This window comes from Diuraphis noxia, unplaced genomic scaffold, assembly GCF_037042655.1.
Source record: "Diuraphis noxia isolate RWA-SAM2 unplaced genomic scaffold, SU_Dnox_SAM2 contig0005, whole genome shotgun sequence".
Taxonomy (NCBI): domain Eukaryota; kingdom Metazoa; phylum Arthropoda; class Insecta; order Hemiptera; family Aphididae; genus Diuraphis; species Diuraphis noxia.
Window position 1 is genome coordinate 18,044,264 of NW_028301715.1, and position 21,033 is coordinate 18,065,296.

Genomic DNA, 21,033 nt, shown 5'->3' on the forward strand with positions numbered 1-21,033 from the left:
GCTTAGCTTAAAGGTGTGTATAGGTAACTTTTATTATTTTCTTTAATATTCCGTATACGAATCACGCTGTGTAATTCCTCGGATCTTATGTGGCCGACGGAATATATCGAAAATACGACACTCGGCGGTGGTGTACTAATCATGAGTGACCGAGAAACGGTTTAAGTGCAATCTCTAGTAGTCGCACATATGTATATATATGAATAAAGGACATCGCGTACAATGTAATATAACATTGGCCCCCCGCGGGGCTATTTAGCGCCGACAAAAACGCCGAATGGACTTAAACTTTGGCAGGCGGGGCGGATCGGAGTCGCCACCGAAAGCTCCTCCCCGCGTGTAGCGTTTCCCGCGGTTTTCGTTTAAGTCGCGGCGCGGCGAGTCTGTTCGCCGCGGTCGTCTGTGCAACACTCCACAACAGCTACTGCAGTTGCACTCCCATCACTACAGCCGTCATCGTACTATATAATTCACTCGGACATTTTAAATTATTATAATACAATATTACACCGCGTCATCGACTCCACACCGCAATACACGATGTAATGATATTATACTGACTAAATGTAGGTATATACCTGCATACCAGTAAAATATGTTATATTATTTTATAATTGTATATTGTACTAATGCACAATAAAACAATAATAATAAATATCAATTCGGACGCGCGTGCCAACGGTATAATAGTATTAATAAAAATAATAATAAGTGGCGACGGACGGACGGATCCGTACTATGATTTTTTTTCTCTTTCGCGACGCACTTTCACCGCGCTTGAATTCGCCGACCGAGTTGTTACCGTCGTCGTCGTCGGCGGCAGCTCACTCGCGTGTCACTCGTGGTCCACTCCGTATAGTCGGCATCCGCACACTGCAGTTGCACGCGACTGGCCGCCGGTTGCGCGCGCTCATAATAAAATATATCATTATTATATTATAAATATTACATCCGGATATCATATAATGGACACGCGTCCGTCGCGTCGTTGAATCGTACTAAACGCCATAGCCATACCACTTAATCGTTCGCGATATTGTTGCATAATATTACACCTATATAGATTTTATTTTACGTCTCTTCGCGGTTTTTTGATCTCGAGGCATTTCCCGTTCGTAATCTGTTAGGTCGTGCGAGAAGGGGGTCCGCGCGCTATAGAGGGCGATCGTTTTGTGATAATAATAATATATTGTATTGATATTTGTTTTAGTATTTCCGTTTTCCGTTTCATTTCCGGCGACGATCGCATTGCATACGACCGAGTGTAAATTTTGAACGGACAAAAAAAAAAATTTTAAAATACCTCGTTGGATGTATAATATCCAAACGAAATGACAACGGCCGCCACCTGCAACGCAACCACTGGAACCTACCGGCAGAGGTCTACGTTTGTTCGAAGCAGGTAAAAAAAAAAAAATATTTTATTATTTTTTTATTAAAGCCGCAACAACTAAGGTTATTGGCATATTGTACAATGTAAACATTAAATTAGGTGCTAGATAACATTATGAATAGTAAGTACAATTTAGATTATTTATAAAGGTATATAGCGTTAAAATATAGAAGTACAGTATTGGAAGTGAGAGAAAGATGAAAAAAAAAAAACAAGAACAAAATATAGATACAAATACAAATACAAATGTCAGATAAGGTTATACAATTTAGTTATTTTAAGAAACTTTATGATTTTGATAGTGTTTTCATGATCGGGTCCAAGTGCTTCGTATAGATGCTCAGGTATACTTAAGGCTGTTCTGGTGTCTGCGTAGTTTCGACAGTATAGGAGGATATGTTTGACAGTTAAAGCTTCCCCACAAGTTGTATATAGGTATTTTGATTATTATGTAGATACGTAATTTACATTTATGTACCTACACTTAATTTAACAAACACTATACCGATATTATTTCCCAAAAATATATAATATTATGTATGTACACAAGTACATATTGTCGTTTATTCGTTTTTTACGCACTTCACCAATTTCATAAGATGATCGTAATCCACATTTGTATATTATATGACGGAGGTACATGTATAGTAAAACCAATAATAATCCTACGCCGTTCAAATCGTGTTTTGAGGATAAAAAAATATGTATATGTAATACGTACCTATACAAGGCTATTCCCATCCCATGTATATAAAATACTTAAGAATTTTTTCCCTCATACACAGAGACAATATGTATATTTTTATAGATTCGAAGCGAAGGTATGAAACGATATGAACGTATTGGTTTACAATGATGTAGGTACGTAGTGTTTATATGGCTTATATTAAATTTATATATAATATATTTTTGCCCGTCACGTATATGTCACCCTCAGCAGAGGTAAAAATGCTACAATCTTCAACTTTGAAAGTCGTGGTTTCTGATAGAAAATCGAATACCAAATAAGAAATGGTAGGTATACTTTAATTTTGAAGAATTCGGAAAAAGCCAAAAAACAATGATTTTATAAGATATACATTTTGGGGACTTGAAACTTTTCTCACCACTGCGTAAATTATTTTCTTTACATATAATTAGACAATATATAAATCGTAAAAATATTTTATAAGCTATTTATGCATGTATTGCGAACCTGTTTACATCGTTCTATTGCCGTATCTGTATTTGGATATAGGTATATAGTCGTTATTTATTATTGATTCATAAGTTAATAATATTATAATAATTAATAGGTGAATTTATAATATATACCTTGTAAGTTATAATATATTGATAGGGTGGGTGCAATGTTTTCGGAAAAAAAAAAAGATCAACATATTGCGTACTACTAATATAAGTATAAAATATAATATTATAATAAATAGAAATTATTAAAAACGCTTCCAATATTTCGGAATCGGTCTGCCTTCGCTCTGAAAAGTTTTCTTTGTGTACAACGATTATTATCATTGAATTCAAGATTCAACACATATTATGAGTACATAGCGACGACTTACTCAATAACTGCTTACTATACAGCAGAGCGTCTTCCCCGGTTTCTATTATTGTGCGTGTTAGGATCGTAATATATATAAATAATATATATTATACGTATATAAGTGAAACAACTCGTGTCAACGCTATTCACAGACGACCAACATGGTTGAAAATGTAAAATCGACATCACGCCGTGTTATTATTTTTATATGCGTTTATATATATAAACTACAGCAGACAGAGTATCGAGAAAATGTGACGGGATATAAAATTTTATGGTACGAAAAAATCTTGGCGATAGCCAACTGAGTCGTTATAAATGCCGATAAAAAAAAAAATTGCACCAAACCGCTTCTATATGAAAGATAATCCGTATTGATAACACGATATTATATACTCGTATTATATACTATATAATAGTACTGCAGAGTACCTCTAAGTGATATGTATTGGTATTTTTCATTTTTTTTTATGTTTCTTTTAAATTGCAACTATTTGGAGATTTTGTTTAAAACTACATCGTTTGTTGATTTTGTTGTGAGATTATTATTTACAAAAACAAAAAAACCTAACTGTCGTTTTACCGTTAATTTTCTTTTCTTTTCAATTTACCTTTAACTTTCGGGTAAAAATTATCATGTGAACTATTACATTAGTATTATTTACATTATCAATAATAATAATAATAATAATAATGAACCCCAAAAGATATAAATGGCCTTAGTCGCCGAGCTTAAGATCAATAAAAAAAAAAAAATTATAATAATTGTTATCAAATCTATATAGTATTTACTTATTATATTCGATAAGTTTCAAATCGGTGCGTCAACACTAAACACGTTAAATTTTAATTATCTTAGGAAGATAAGTTAAACACTATTATGTAGTCTATAAATAGTTAACACTTAAAAGCTTAAAACCAACCTCATGTGGGAGTTTCTTATTATGAACTTATTGTAATCGAAAACACAAGTGTATATATATTTATTATTTACTATATTCATGCAGAATCGTCAAATATGTAATAAACTCAAAATACATTCCATTTATAGTTACAAATTATTGAATGACACTGATTGATAATAATTTTATATATATTATATTACATTGGTAACTTTTAATATTAAAAAGATAGGGTTCTTTAAAAAACGAATCACATCATATATAATACGCTGAAAAAAATGTCAATCATATTATGTTATTATGACATTTATTATTTCTATAGTTGTCATTTTTGGTCGATTAATCAATTCAGAGTTTTGGGTAAAGGAGTCGTAAGCGTTGTACTAAAATTGTCGTGGTCTATACATCATATAGATAACCATATAATAGCTAACCGGTGAAGTATCGTACGCGATATTAAAAAAAAATACGGATAAATTATCAATGTATTATATTGTACTTTATTAAATATTAATTTAATGGAAAAACACATGTTACATAAAATATTATTATCAAAAATAAATCATTGAAGTACCTTATATAGATCGCTTATGGTACGGTTACTGAGTTTTGGTCAACTTATATTTAATTTATATATTTGAAATTGTGTACCCAGAAATTCGTTTAAAATTATCTGATAGATGTAAAATCAAACGTTTTAAAAATATTGAATAGTTGAAATGTCTATAGAATTTGTAGTTGTAAAATGTTTAATAATATAAGTTCATTAATAATTATTATTCACAAGTCCGGGGCCCCTACTCCAGACTGAATTGCCTTGACCTGATATAAATAGATATCACTGCCAAATATATTTTACTGTTATTCAAAATTTAAATTTTTTATAACGTTTCTTTTCTCAATGTGACAAAACTCAGACTAAATAATCTGTCAACTTAGTATAAATAGGTGTTAATAAGTGTTAATAATGGTAACGCTAACTGTATTGTTAAATATATTTATTTATAAAACATTTTAAAGCTTTACATAATAATAATATATCCGTTCATTTTTTTTTTTTTTTTAATAGAAGTTGATAATTTATAATATTCTGAAATAATTATATATTTACACAATAATCATTAGGTAGTAACATTTTTTTCTTAGAGAGAAAACCACAGTTAAGTGAGCATAACTAGATAATATAATAATTACTTCGTTACCTACTACTACATTCATATAACCTAGTTTCATACATATTAATATCAGTTATAATACTATAATTCAGCATTGGTTAATTACTTTAGTATATGCCTGAAAAAAAAAATTATAAAATTTATATATATATTAAAGATATTATGCTCTTACAAGATTTATTTAGGTATGTTAAATATTTCTAAATAAATTTTAAATCATATGTTTATAATTTCAAATATTTTTTATTAGAATTATAAGTATGTAATATAATTGTGTTTAATGAAGTAAAGTAAAAATTTAAAAATTCAATATAAATTACTTTTAAATGTATGTATTAAAAAAAAGAACTAACGTGTATTAAAGTTTGTTACAAATCTCAATTATATATTTTTCACTTTTTTCTAAAGTGAAATTCGTTAAAAATCGACAAAAAAGACATAAAACGTACAAATCTGAAATCTTGTTAATTTATACCCTAGTATTTATTTATTTATTTTATTATTGATCTTGAAATTATTAATAATATCTGGTATTCTGCTTCGATATCTGTGATCATTAGCTTTACATTTAATATCATACTAGAAAAAAAACCAATATATTATGTAAGATAGAAAAAAGTACATAAAAATGAAAAATTATAGTTGTTAGTTTTTAAAATCTTACAGTAATTGGAGAATTTCTGTTGCTTTGAAAAAATTTATGTTGCTTATTTCGTTGTCTGATTATAGACTAAGACTTGTTCCGACATCATGGCTTTTGTTAGTTCTTCCTAGTATTTCTTAATTTTGTACATATAGGTAGCAATCTACATTGTAAGTTGCCAAGTTGGTATAATTGATCAATAGAATTTACGTTTACAATTTTATACATCAGGAGAACCAAATTAATGAAATCAATATTTACATTTTTTATTTGTGAATTCTATCTTTTTATCTATGAATTATGGTGTTCCAATACTTAAAATTTCAATTAAAGGTGTCGGTTATATTCAGGTGTTTTATTGGTTGATTTGAAAAATCCGTTACATAATATATCAACTTAGCTTAGATCTTGTTAAAATAAATATTATAAATGATGAACAATTTGATTGATTTAACGATTTAGCATTATATTAGAATGCAAATTTCGATTTTTTCTTTCATCGTTTTATAAAAGTTTTTATGTATTCTAAATTTATAAATAATTTTAATAATGTTTTGTCACTTGAAAATTATACTAAATCACACTAATGTTGGCTGTTATTTATTCCATTGCCCGCCCTTGCATGTAGTTTAAAATTAGTGGCTTGTCTGATCAAAATTTAAAAAAAACCCTGGTCTGCCGTTTATTTATGACTCTGGACGGAACAAAAATATACTTTTTAAGAAAATCATAAAAGTAAAAAAAAAATAAACTAAAAATAAAAAGCTATTAAATTACTAAATTATATATATATAATGTATTAATTTTGAATCATTTTTTTAGCTATAATAAAACAGATAATGATCTTAGACACTTGAATACTGGTATTACGTTTTATGTACCATTTAAAATAACGTGTGGAGGTTGTAAGCAATTATTTAATTTTGTGTTACTTTTAAGACTCAATGAAGCTTGGTTTCTAAAACTAAGTGATTTATTATATAATGTATATATTTATATATTAATTAAAATTAGAGTGTTCACTATTTAAATAACTATAAGAAGTCCATATAGGCGTGTAAGATATTTAAATTATCCATAATGATAAAAATATAATATATTTTAACTTATTTAAAAATATACAATATGTACTCATGTACTTCACAGTTTCATATGTATTTATTATTGTGGGAAATATGTTATAATAATATTAATTAGCAGTTTTTCGCCTTTTTGAAAATCTTTATCGGGAATCAATTAGGATGTGGATTGTCTGGAATGTTGGGAACCAATTTGAATATCAATTTTCAGGTATGGGAACCAATTTGGATGTAGTCATATTAGCTTTATAAAATTAAAGTTTCACTAAAATGTTTTGTCAAATAATTTGCATTTAACTAGAATTTTCAATTTGTCAGTTACCGCTTTCCGCAGAAACTACTAGTTTTTGCAATCGATTCCTTACTAAAATGCTGCAAAAATAGTTTGTATTGAGTAGGTAGCTAAAATGTAAATACAAACTGTTGAAATAGTATATTAATTTATATTCGCTTTCAGCAGCTTGTAGTCTATAAGCTATATCGTTGTTTCTTAACCTGTATTCCGCGGAACCCTAGGGTTCCGCGAAAGCTTAAGATCGCAAGAGAGAGTGAGAGAGACCGCCGGCGGCCGGTACTCTAAAGATAATTTTCAAAGAGGTTCCGCACGAAAAAATATTATTATTTGGTGTTCTGTGATATCAAAAAGGTTTTGAAACACTGAGCTATATAGTGATGACTTAGACGCCGTATCTATATCACAATGTTAACGGGTTCAACACCATTCATTTTGACATAACTATACCTAATTTATTTATTATTTTGGGCACTGACTAACTTTTTCACATAGTTTCGTTTTATTGGCAAAACGTTACGATGCCTCATACGTTTTTAGTTTTTATAACTGAAGCAGCATAATTCCATTGAAAATTTAATAAAAACAAAATAGAAATTTGAAAATATAATAAATGGAAAAATACATTTTATAGTTTTTCATCAGTTTTATTGTGCAGTATGATCAAAATAAGTGTATCGTATACTACCCAAAAGTCTGGTGATAAGCAATAGTTTTAAATGTATAAAAAAAATATCAAGCTATTTATATTGTAAAAATATTTTACGTTTATTTTTTCGCAACATAAACACACACATACACAAAAACTATTAAATTCCATAAAACAAAATATACTATATCATTGCGATTGCTTTTCAGGAGATTTCTTACCGAACAGAAGTGTGTACCTCCGCCACCACTCGTGTGTATTATAAAGTAAACAGATAAATATTGTATCGGTGTAAAAAAAAAAACTTCTTGTACGATTATATTGTTACGCATATTTTTTTCATTGTGTCGAAGGCAATAACCAACGCGCGTATAAGTACTATAGAGGTAGGTACCTATATCGTGGTCATCCGGGTCACACGTATATTATTATATTTTGTATTGTATATTATATCAGATTTCGAAACAATTGAACAAAATAAACACAATAAAAGAATCGGTTTATAATATTTCCATTCATTCGGCGAACAAGACGCGAAAACCAACGCGCGCAAGGTTATTGCCGTCGTCGAAACTTATCCAAAATTCGCGGACTTTCAGCACTTAATACAATAACTATATTGTAACTGCATCAAGCCGAGCTGTTTCATCGTTGTTTTTATATTTTGTTATTATTTTATATTAATTATATAATGAGTATGCGTTCAGTGGGGCCCATTATCTTCTTGGAGAACAAAAAAAAAAACTATATCAAATTATTGTTTTACAGCAGGATGATGATTCTGAGGAAACCGACTCTTTTGCAATAATTGTGCAATAAACGATAATAATAAACGGACGTGCATGTCTGTTCGTTGCTGCAGCAGCGGTGTCTCTCGCTATATATAATAATAATAATATGATACGATAGTCTCACTACTGCAACAGTCGTCGTCAATGTGAAAGTTCATCGGATTTTCAGTGATATTTATTTATTTTTTCGCGCGCACATTTATTCTCTCGTCGATGCGTATTCTCTCTCTCTCTCTCTCTCTCTCTCTCTCTCTATGTATATATAATATAAAATTATGTTTATTATATTATGTTGAAAAAAAGCGCGTAGGACTATATTATATTATGTTGTCACCATATCGATCGTATTCCCGCGCGTTTTAATTTTCCAATCATGTCGGTGCACTACTTATTATTATTATTATAAGAGTTTTTATATTATGTATTATTTATAATATAACATAACATACGTATCTGCAGTGGTTTGTGTGATTAGGCAACGGCTTGTTATTCGACATTGTATATTATTTTTATTATTATAAAATCATCTGTGCATAATATATACCTACGCGCCAAGTGATGGCGACGATGTCACTGCGGAGACATTATGTATATTTTACGATTTCGCATACATTTCATCACACAAGCCCAAAGGTGACTATTTCATCATTATATCAACATTCAATTTTTTTGGTAAATTTAAGTTTTCGAAAATATTTTTTTACTCTGAAGTTTATAAATTGATAAAAAAAAACATATTATTCAAAATTATTCTAACGTAATAACTTAAGCCATGTAAAAAAAACTTTTTTCCAAATACGTTAATGTACCAAATAGCATATTATTATACAAACTATATAATATGTATAATATATGTATATGATTAGCCCGCGGAAATGATATACATAGCTGAGTGAATAATATGTAATTTGAGAATATCAACATACTTATTATTATTATTATTTTTTGTTATGCGGGCGCCCCCTGAACATGTTAGTATACTAATTGTATTAACAGCATAACATAATGTTATGTTTATCGAGATAATAATTAGAAAAACGAATGAAGCTTTTCCCGCGCGCGTAGGTATAGGTAAACGTATTGTAGGTCAACGTAGTACGTCGTATTATACGTAGATAACACGCATATTATGTACTATACATATTATGTATATGTCTATATACACATACTCACATAATATACATAAATTATATATACAATATTATATACACGCTGATATGTATAAATTTATATACACATAATATCATTGTACAATATGTATTATATTTATGTTTTATTATTCGCCTGCACCATATCGTCAATACGGGTTTCGGTGTGTGTCAATTTTTTTAGGTCAATCGCCAATGTTGTTCGCGGACGTTATAGATAAGGACGACGCCACCAATACCGTTATCACGACTATAATATATAAGTTTTTTCCAAAGGAAAAACAACAACAGCCGTTTAGAGTGCGTTATTTCATAACTATATATACAGAGATTGAGGTGGAGAGAGACACACTGCAGATAAAATGTAAAGATGATAAAAAAAAATGTCTTCCAAAGTAACCCCCCGCGTACATATATATATAATATAACAAAATAATGTCATAAATAAATTTATCGTCAGTTTTTATAATATTCTTCGTTTTGATAATAGTATATTATACAGAGTGATTAACCTGCAAACAAGCTCATCTCCATTTTTTTCTTTAATGAATTAATTCAAATTCTGATTTTTGGAATTTTTAAATATTTAAAATTTTACTTTCTATAATTTTCAAGATATTTTGTACTATACTAAGTGTTCCATGGCGATGAAAACTTCTGTTTTTCAAATGACAATCCTGACTTTTTTTACTGTAGATTATTTAGTGGGTATTTTCATTTTTTAAAATTTTGATGTAATTTACCTTATTCAAAATTCAAATCTGTAGTTTCTGAGTTATTAACGTGCTTATATTAAGTATAATAATCCTTAAGTATAGTTTTACAAGAATATATAATAGCTATAAAATTGGATCTATAATATTTATAATATTTTTGATGGAATTAAAAAAATTAAAAATGTTGACAGATTATTATTGTAAATCATAACAATTTTATAATCACAATATAACCACCGATTATCATGGCCATTTTATCTTATACAAAAAGCTAAAAAACTCAAATACTAATCGTTAGAATTTTGACTCTGTTATGTCAACATTTTAAGAAAAGTAATCTGCAATTAATTAATTGGCTACAGAAAATGAGATTTTTATTTAAAAAAAATGTTATACTTACTTTCATGGCTCCACAAGAATTTGAATATCTGGTCTTCAAGTATATTTACAATTTTCAAAAATGAGATTTCAAATAACTACATTATTGAAAAAAGAGGATAAGCATGCTTTGTGAATCCCCCTGTATACGTGGGCAAAGTGTGCCGATATTCCTAGGAAATATGATATAGTATGCTGCCATGGGAGCTTATTATGACTGATTACTATAGGACATACCTAGTACCTACGCATGTTAATGGTTCTAGTTGTTTAACCACCACATGTATAGTAGATCAAATTATGAACTTTCTTCCCCTTCCCCCCACCCAATGTATTACAAGCAGATCCATCGCACTTATCAATATTATATATTTTATATAAATTACCATGTGCTTTGTTCTGAGAATTTATCTGATTTAGATTAATATCGAAAGATATTCATTTTTTTGAATACTGTTTATGTTTTTGGTAAAAAAAATGTTGGATTATTGTTTACGAAATATTTCTAACAATTTCCACACGTGTTTCGTTCCTAAAGTTAAGTGAAAGAAGGTTTTGTAATATAAAACATGTCCGTTTCGACAGTACTGCCACTTTTGAATTTTAATATCAAACCTTAACAGTATTTTGTACTTTTGTTTTTTGTTCAATTTTGTACCCCCCTCCCACCAAAAAATACGAGAAAATCCGATACTTCCATTACCGCACTGGATTTATTTTGGCAAAGAGGGTGCTGGAAAAACGATTTTCCAGCATGTGTATGAAAAAATTCGGGTTTTCTATTTTTTTTATTTTTATTTTTTTTTTTTTTTGGGGGGGGGGGGAGAGTGTATTAAAATTTTATAAAAAATAAAAGTACAAAATACTGTCAAAGATTGGTATTAAAATTCGAAAGTGGTAGTGTATTAGCTGATAAATGTTGATAATAGTTATGTTAAAATGTAATCTGTCAGAATTTTCTTATTAATTATATAGATATTTAAAATAAATAATAATTATCGCTATAATACTTTATAATATTTACATTCAATAATAAAATTTATTGATTTTGTGCTGAACTTATTATTTATTATTAAAGGTCATTGACCTTTTTATCGCACTGTGTCATATTCGAGTACCTACCTATACTGATGAAAATATAACCTAGCTCCTAAGTGGTCAACTTTTGACGAATTGTCAGATCCCTAGCGCGTCTATTTGTTTAAAATTTACTTAATTATCATAATAATGTTTTTCCGTTCATGAGACTTAATATATTTTTGGCTAGTACATTTATGTATATACTACATATACAATAATTATATTTACCTCGTCATATACTTTTTGGAGGAAAGTTTGCGTTGTTGACGTTTTTAAATTTATATATTCTCCGCCATTATTATTAAAAGAATTTCTTCACGATCTGTTTAACTTTAATACATAATTTACTCTACGAATTTGTTTTTTAATTTTTCGTATTTAACACTATATCTAATGAGCACTATGTTTGGTTATTATTATTCAATGTAGGAACTATTGTTTCTGAATTCTTAAAAAATAATTCGCATTAACATAATATTTCACTATCGATTCCTTTAAAAATAATTATTACTGTGTAATTTTATATTTTTGTAATTATATAGATTAATTCCGTTTTGAGCTTATAATATATATTATACATTGTATTAGGTACAATGTAAGATTAATGAGTGAAGTTTTTTTCTTTTACTCCTCAGACATTGATTGATTATTTTATACTTAATAGTTTTTGTAAGCTAATTTTAAATAATTGTACTTTTACCATAAAACGCATATATCATAAAAATTGATTTTGTTTTTTTTTATGAAACCAAAGTAATTTGTTATGAGGTTAGAAACTTGTTATATTTTATTTGATCTATTATAATCATTATTCGGTTCACTAAAATTTTTTTGGAAAGTGGTTTATTTTATTCGGTTTAAAAATATATATTTTAAACATGCTTCAACGGAGCCTTATAAACTTATTTGTCGAGATACAGGAAAGCCTGGGTTTTATTATTGTTTGATAAGTTTTATTATTTACATGAATAAAATATGCCTTATATTAGTTGTATATTAAACGAATTTGAATGAAAATTGGCTCGGATATATTTCAACGCATTCAAAGGTATTATAGTATTTCTGTACAAATTAAGGTAAAATTATATATTACTTATACATAATTATATATTTTATGAACAGTTATAAACTTATAAATATATTAAAACTTAAAAATATATATATTTAGAATAAGTACAGTGAGAGTTTTTACTGAGGAGAGGGGGAGGGGTTGGAATGGTTAATTACATATTTAGAGAGACAGACCCACCAATGTTCTTGAATTAGAAAGTGTACGACTTATACAAGTGATTATTCAAAAAGTTTGTCATAACTTTTTTTAAATCAATACAAAAACTTAAAAAGCGAGACTTTTCAATTGGTAAAACTGTTTTACGCGTGTCTAATGAAACAGCTAAGTATGTACGACTGTACGAGTATAGCTGTAATTCTAGGGATACTATTTAGGTAATTGAAAATTGTTTTTTTGTTTTTTATAAGTTCAAGGATAAAAAAATATAATCATTTAATAGTTAAACGATTTTATGAAAAATACTCTTTTATAGTTAGTAATATATTATCATACAAATTCAATTTTGTTGTTGCTTAATTAAGTATTAAAGTACGTCAAATGTTTTCTTGGTAAATCTTATCGATTGACATAATTTTGTATTAAATAAAACTATAAAGCTCTCAAAGTTTTATACTGCCTTAAAAGAAAAAAAATCAACCAAGGCACTAAATCGGAAAAATACCCTATTTGACATTCTGGAGATTACCTACCTTTGGAAAAAAATCACATTTATATCGACTGCACATGAATATTGGCATATATACCATATTATGTTTTTTTTTATATCCACATTTTGACATATGCATTTGCCCCGAACCCGCCCCTGGTGTACACCGCGTGTATATGTATGTATAGAAGTGAAGCCAATAATAAATCGGAGTACGCCACAGAATAGATATTAAATTCCTCTAGATTATAGCTCCTGTGGTAGAAAACTACTGCCGCCCGCACACTTTGTCTTCCCCCCTCTATTATATATATATATATATATTATATTACATATATATAATAGTGCATGAAGAGACGTGGTCACCGGGATTCGTATGTTACCCTTCCACCTATCTTTTCATCATTCCTCAACATGACACGGACATTTCCCAGCTTACTAATCTTCCAGCGGGTCGGCACGTGAGCCCGTTTTCCCCTGTGGCCCCTGGTATTTACGTACACACACCTCCTATTATACTTAGACCGTCATGTATATAGGTTGGTTAATAGTTTGTTGTTTGGACACGACTTGCGAGGAATCATATATTTTTTCAGCGTGGGACATATTATATATAGCTGGGATCGATAGAGGTAGTTATGTAGGTACGAAAGTGACCGTGTTGATTGACGACGTGGATTTGTCGGAAATTAAATTGTACGTACTACATGTATGTACTATTGTGTGTATAATATATATATATCAATTACTTCCGTGTTGTCGTTTTTTCGTGAGAGGAGTTATCCGACTGCGATAATAGTTTTGGCAGCTTAACGGCTGGGTTTATCCACTATATGGTTCTAAAATACTATAGATATGCATCACTGCAGCCGCGTTGACGATCCTGCGGAAAATAAGTCTATAAAGACCGTGTGTTTGTCATATTTTATTTTATTCTAAACTAAAAAACACCTGTGAAATGTGATGAATAAATAATTATAGTTACCTAAGGAAAGTTTTGGATTTTATTTCAAACATAGTAAGACGTCGGATAATTAAGTGCACGAGGTTTATAATATTTTTATATAATCTTGTATAAGAAAACTAATTTGATATAAAAATGTTATTAATAGTATAATACGATACATACCTGAAAGCATTGTGGACTCTAAAATGTACAACAGATTATTTAAATGGTAAATTCTATAGGGTATATACCAGTAACATACATATTGTCATATATAGGTAATTAAAGTTATATTAACTGGTTAATTTGAATAATTTAATTATACTTAGATTAAACTAAATTGTCTTAATTTCTATTAGTTCATTAAAAATATTAGTCCATTAACAAATTTAAATGATAGTTTTCATAAAAAATAATTGCTCAATTCATAATATTAATTGCGCAGCTATAATAAAATTATAATATAAAGTGATCATTATATAAACACAACCCAAACTCACCGAAATACTATATATATTATAAAGTAATAGGTAGTACTTATATATAACTGAGTCAAGGCTTTATGATATTTTTTTTCTTTTGCGAATTTTATAATATTAATTAACTTTAGCAAGTTTGATTAGTTAATTACTAAAATAATAGGTAACTTACACTATTATATTAAACTTTTGGCTCTAACAGAATAACATTAAAACTGTTTTTAAAGATTAGAGTTATAATATAATAGTTATTAGTTATAGTTTTGTATACTAACTATAACTCTAAGCATATTTCATGCTATAATTATATAGTATGTTATAAATATTATAAAGTTTTGAATACATTTGTAAGAAATGATTGAAGAGAAAATTAAAACTATAATTACTTAAATACCTAACTTGATTATTTCTATAAAAATTATGATTTACTGAAATAGAGTTTTGTTTTATTTTATATTTTTTTGACACATTATTCGGTATAATATGTAAATACCCGTATGAGAATTAAAACATATAACTATAGTATAGATAAGTGAAAGTATGTAGTTTCAGCTATTGTAATTTGTAAAGCATGCTAAATTGTTTTAACAGCAAAACTATTGATTATAAAGTATTCATTAAGTGTTTTGTTTTAATCATTTGAAAGCAATTGTCTCGGTATTATATGGGTGTTTGATTATTACCTACCTACCTAGTACCTAAATTAAGTATTCACTTTGTTCATATAATTGAATTTTTAAAATAACACGTCAAGTTTATTGCCTACCTGTATAACCAATTCATTTAATATATAAATTTCAAAATGGTTTGTTTCTATCAACTATTGGATCAACAAACAACATAATATAGTGTATATTATATTGCTAGTAAAGTCGTTTAAATACAAAAGTTATACCTACTTGGGAAACACATTATTACGAAAGCTGAACAGTGAAATATTTTATTCATTGAATGTTATTTGTTTCAAACTCAATCTTAATTCTATTAAATATAAAATTAATCGATTATTGAAAGTATAATAATGTCCTACGTCTCTGATGATTCGGCAGGATACTTGTATAAACCGTTCGTTATGACAAAAAACTATCCATTCAAAATATTAAATATAAACGACAGTTTTCTAATGGAGTCTGAAACTAGTTTCGATATCCTCCGCATGTTATATTATACTTATTAGTGGGGGACATAATATTGTGATACTCCTTAAAAGGGAATATTTAAAAGATGAACGGTGCATTCTTTGTATGATACAAAAATCACGCGGGCATCGGAGAAACTATGCTGATTTTAAAATCAATAGTTACGTGGGAATTTTTTTTTTTATTCGCATCCAATATTATTATTTATAATATAATATATTGTAAACACCATACAAGTCTTTTAAGTTCTAACGCTTCCCCGCGAATGTCTTATTACTACATAATGGTCTATGGTTTAAGAACTTACAGTTCTTCTTTGTTTGTTCAATAACAATTTAAAATATTTAAGCAGCATGAAACGTTGCACTCGCCACTCGTTGCGGCTACTAAACAGAAATTGGCTTGACTGTGTTTTATGCGCGTATGCGTATAATATAATGTACATACTAAATACTAATAATTTCACTCAAAATTTGATTTAAAACATTAGAAATAATTATATAAAATGGGTACCTACTCGTGAGTATTAAAAGTTGAATGATTGTTTTTAAAATATACTCATAAATTTCGAAAGTGTTTTTATTTGAAAATACGGTTGACACCGTACTTTTATGGATCGATTAATCTAATACATGTTAAATAATAGCAATAATACGATGTTGGACACCTGTTAAAATGTGTTACTAATGACGCGGGACGAATATATTTGCCAAATTGCAGGTTTGTCGGTGGCTGAATACATAGTCAACGGGTCATGTTTTGGCCGACCGTGTTGGCGTTGTTGCAGTTGGCCGCGGACGGACGGACAGACGAATTTGTTCTCGGCTACTTGACAGGTTCGAGAAGACGGGCCGGCGACATCGCTTACCCGAAACCCGGTCGCACGATCAGCGGTGCAATATCGTTGGCCGTCGAAGAGATAAACGCGGGATCGTTTAAAGACAAAGGTACGGTATAAATATTATTTATTGATCAATAGTGGGATGGAAAAAACTGTTGATATAACAGCTAACGAATAAACTTTCAAAGTTTTTGGGGCTTAACCCCACTCCACCTCGGTGATTATTGTTATAAGTACGTTAAACGTTATGCTTGAAGAATATTGTTCTACAATCTGAAGTAGGTAGATGGTTAATTACCTACTCGTATAACCTGTTCTGTTCGCCAATTTATCAACTTACATCAATGTACTCTTCAAACTGTGTACAAATGCCGATCGTCGAACGCGTTTCTATCGAAAATCGTTAGTGTACCTATTAATAATTCATTGAACTTTTATAAAATTGCTTTTTTTAAATTTTATTATATGTCCGTGAGTATAACTCTGCCGTTTTTATAAGTTAAGTGTAAGTAGTAGTAGTAGTAGTAGTAGTAGTAGTATAGTATAGTAGTTACAGATATGTATAGTTAATTTTAAATGTCACATTGTGTTTTTCAACAAAACTATGTCCGTCAGTCAACGTCGCGTTGTTTTTTTATTTTAACGAGTGACGCACATCCATGAAAAATTAGCATTGCATTTTTATCTCGCTATTTACATTTTTTGTTTTTAAAATTAAAATACTTTAGTTATTTCTAAATACTACTAGTTTGATTGAAAATAAATGATTTATATATTCTAAAGAGCCGTACCGACATAAAACGCATTTTATGTTATATCTAAAAGTTAAAAAGCCTACGTAATATAAATTATAATATAAATATAAATATATTTTTAAGCTAATGCTAACATTTTACTTTGAATAGTTTAATCAATATATATATAATATATACAATGTATATATATATATATATATATTATATATATATATTATATATATATATATATATATATATATATATATAATACATGCATATATATGTTTTGGTTTAAATATTAGATTTGCATAATATAGTTAAACATACCATAATTATTTACCTTCAATTTTTTACGCCCACGAGTACAAATGAAGACATTTTAATTAATTCTGGGAAGAACATTTAATTTATTATTAATTTTCAGAAGAGCAGAATAATAATATTCTGATTAATTCAGGTTGTATAAAATATAAAACTATTTTATGCTTGTGTAATTGAACATATTACTTAACGACCGCGGCATAATTTATTATTAGTTAAACTGTTGTACGAATGATTAAAAAAAATAGGTAATAATAATTATACATAAGATTATGTTTTTGGATAATCATCCAGTTATTAATTGATTTGTCAGAAAAATAAAAACAACCATCTGCAAATTGTAATAACCGTATAGTATAAGTCCATATTTCGAAGTAATTGTCCAGGGCTGCCATTCCAAAATTCGTTGTCCCTTTTTACTCAGAAGCACGATTTAAGATAGTTAATAGTACCATTCTATCCAAAGCCATGCTCAGAAGTTAACAAATAATAATATTGAATTTGCATGGTAGTTATTTGTTATACTATGGTTGTACCAATATAAAGGTATTCATTCCATGAAATCGATTTCATGGAGTAGTTAGTTTTAGAAATATTCGAATTTATTTCTTTGTTGCAGCAAGCCCTCCATTTTAGCCCATATAGTAAAATAAAGAAGAAATCGTATATTTCGTAAATCTAGTTGAAGATAGTTATAGTAACATTAATCTATGTTTTAGCCATTTTAGTTTATTTTGAAGAATAGTATATTGTGGATAATATTCGTAATAACTATTTACATTAAATCAGTACACTATGCGCATATAAAATTAATACTATTACCTACATTGTGAGTTTTTTTTGTTTTATCTATATCTGAAAACCTTTGCAAAACTTTTTATTCGGTTGAAGATGAATAAAGTTTTTGGACATTTTGTTTCGGAATAAAGCTATGTTCCGCCTCGTAAAATCGAACCAGTAAGTTTGAATTGCGTCTACATTAGTTATATTGTATAAAATATTATCGATATTAATGCATCTTTGACATTGTTTAATTGTTGAGTTTGTTAGTACGAGCGAATAACTAAAATTTAAATTGTGTTGATTTTCTTTAATCTAATGATACATTTAGATTAGGTACTTAAGTCTTTTTTTCATGTTGATCGTTATAAGTTTATGGATTTAAGAAACTTGTATGTTATACCTATAACCGTAGTTTCAAACATGTAACGTCTGATAATGTATCTTAAAAACGTGAGCCAATAACCTTAGTTGTTGAGGCTTTAAAAAAAAAAAAAAACATGTCACCGTATATATAAATAAATAAAAGTTGTTTTTCGTTTTACTTTTCAGTTTTAATACTGATTACTGACGGTATAAATTGCAAACAAATAACAAAAATCATACTTGATTTTGTATTTTATTCCTTCATACTATACATAAAAGTGGTTTTATGAATATATAATAATATCTACCTTTACGTATTGGAAAACATAAATATCGCATGGTTCAAAAGGCTTTATTGAAAAAAAAAAAAAACATAAATTTGCTCATAATAAATGCGCGAGACGTATTTTATCATTTCATCCGCCATTGAAAAAAATTAGGTTTATCGTGACATGTTGATGGTTCACAAATTAAAAACTTATTCATCCAGTTCGTTTTGCATATTTTTGTTCATTTTTATCATAATTTCTATTTTATCTTACTTTTATGTTTATTTAACAGGTCATTCGTTAAGTTTTCTGGTATCCGAAACGTATGGGGAAGAGTCGACTAGTATACTTGAAACAGCAGAATTGTGGAAAAAAAATATCTCTGCCTTCATTGGACCACAAGAGACCTGTCTACACGAAGCTAGAATGGCCGCAGCCTTCAATCTGCCGATGATTTCCTATGTGAGTCAGTAAAAAAAATATTATTTAATTTAAATACTCACCTTTAGCAATAGTCTATCGATAAGGCATATTATACTCTGTATAAATTATTATTTCTATTAGATGACAATTATTTTTGGCAGGAAAGGGTATAATTTTATGTATGATAACTGAATGAAGCAGTTTTATGAAGTGTTGATTTTAGATTCTGAGCGGAGCGAGGAATGTATTGATTGTACAATGATGTGTCTTTTCTTTTGTATTATTTTTCTTTTTGTGTCTGTCATCACGTTTTGAGGCCGTAAAAGTGCTTCGATTTTTGACTTCAATACCTCGTTCGATCAGAAAGTGAATCTAGTTGGTACTTTGTGGAGTCAAAAGTAAAAAATTCTCAATATTTTTCCAAATAATTGGGATAAACAAACTAAAAAATAAGGGAAAAATGGGAAATTTTACGCACAATCAGTTTTCGACAAAATCGATTTGTCCAGAATTTTCACTGAATATTAAGTATATTCTATCCACCATGCAATTTTCAAAAAAGTTCGACTTAAGTTGAACTATTCATAGGCATTTGAAATTTTCGATAATTATTAGTTTTTTTAAAATTAATATTGATAAAAATTTATTTGTTAGGCAGAAAAGCTTAAAAATTTAATACAAGGCTCTTAACATATTGTTACAATAGCAGTTGAAAAATAAAATAAATCCATAGTCACAATTCTTTTTTATAAGCATTCAAAGTTTGAATTTTGACAAAATACGTAAAAATTACGAAAATTCACAAATTATTTTAAGCTAGAAATTCATAAAAATTTTCTTTTTAAATCTACGATTTGAAAATATAATACAAGATTCCTTAAAAGTTTTTCAATCTTTATCACAAATAAAAAGTCCACCGGAAATTCAAATTAAATTTTTATGAGCATTTGAAATTTAAATTTTTACAACATTGGATTTTCACTTTTAACGATTTCCTTATTTTGGCGTAACTTTAAAACAAATGACCACAGATACTTGAAATTTTCACTGAATGTTTATATAGGCATTTTCTATATTTGATAAAATTTTCAAAATATTTAAATTTGTTTTGAGCTGTTTACTGACATTTTAATTTTTCAACTTTTTTGGTTTTTTTTCTATAAATATTGATAAAAATGTATTTGTTCGGTAGAAAAGCTTGAAAATTTAATACATGGCTTCTATCATA

At 28.4% G+C, this 21,033-nt stretch overlaps 1 protein-coding gene across 2 annotated transcripts in view; it reads left to right on the forward strand.

Moving 5' to 3' along the window:
- Positions 1-407: 407 nt before the first annotated feature.
- LOC107162960 (guanylate cyclase 32E) overlaps positions 408-21,033 on the forward strand; it is an 84,463-nt gene continuing 63,837 nt past the window's right edge. The window contains exons 1-4 of one of the 2 annotated variants that reach the window (XM_015510158.2): positions 408-566; positions 1,211-1,402; positions 16,789-17,015; positions 19,675-19,844. In XM_015510158.2, the coding sequence (XP_015365644.2) occupies positions 16,823-17,015; positions 19,675-19,844 (363 nt within the window). In that variant the 5' untranslated portion in view covers positions 408-566; positions 1,211-1,402; positions 16,789-16,822. Of the gene's footprint in view, positions 567-1,210; positions 1,403-16,788; positions 17,016-19,674; positions 19,849-21,033 lie in introns of those variants that run through there. The other variant, XM_015510159.2, reaches the window with a different exon arrangement.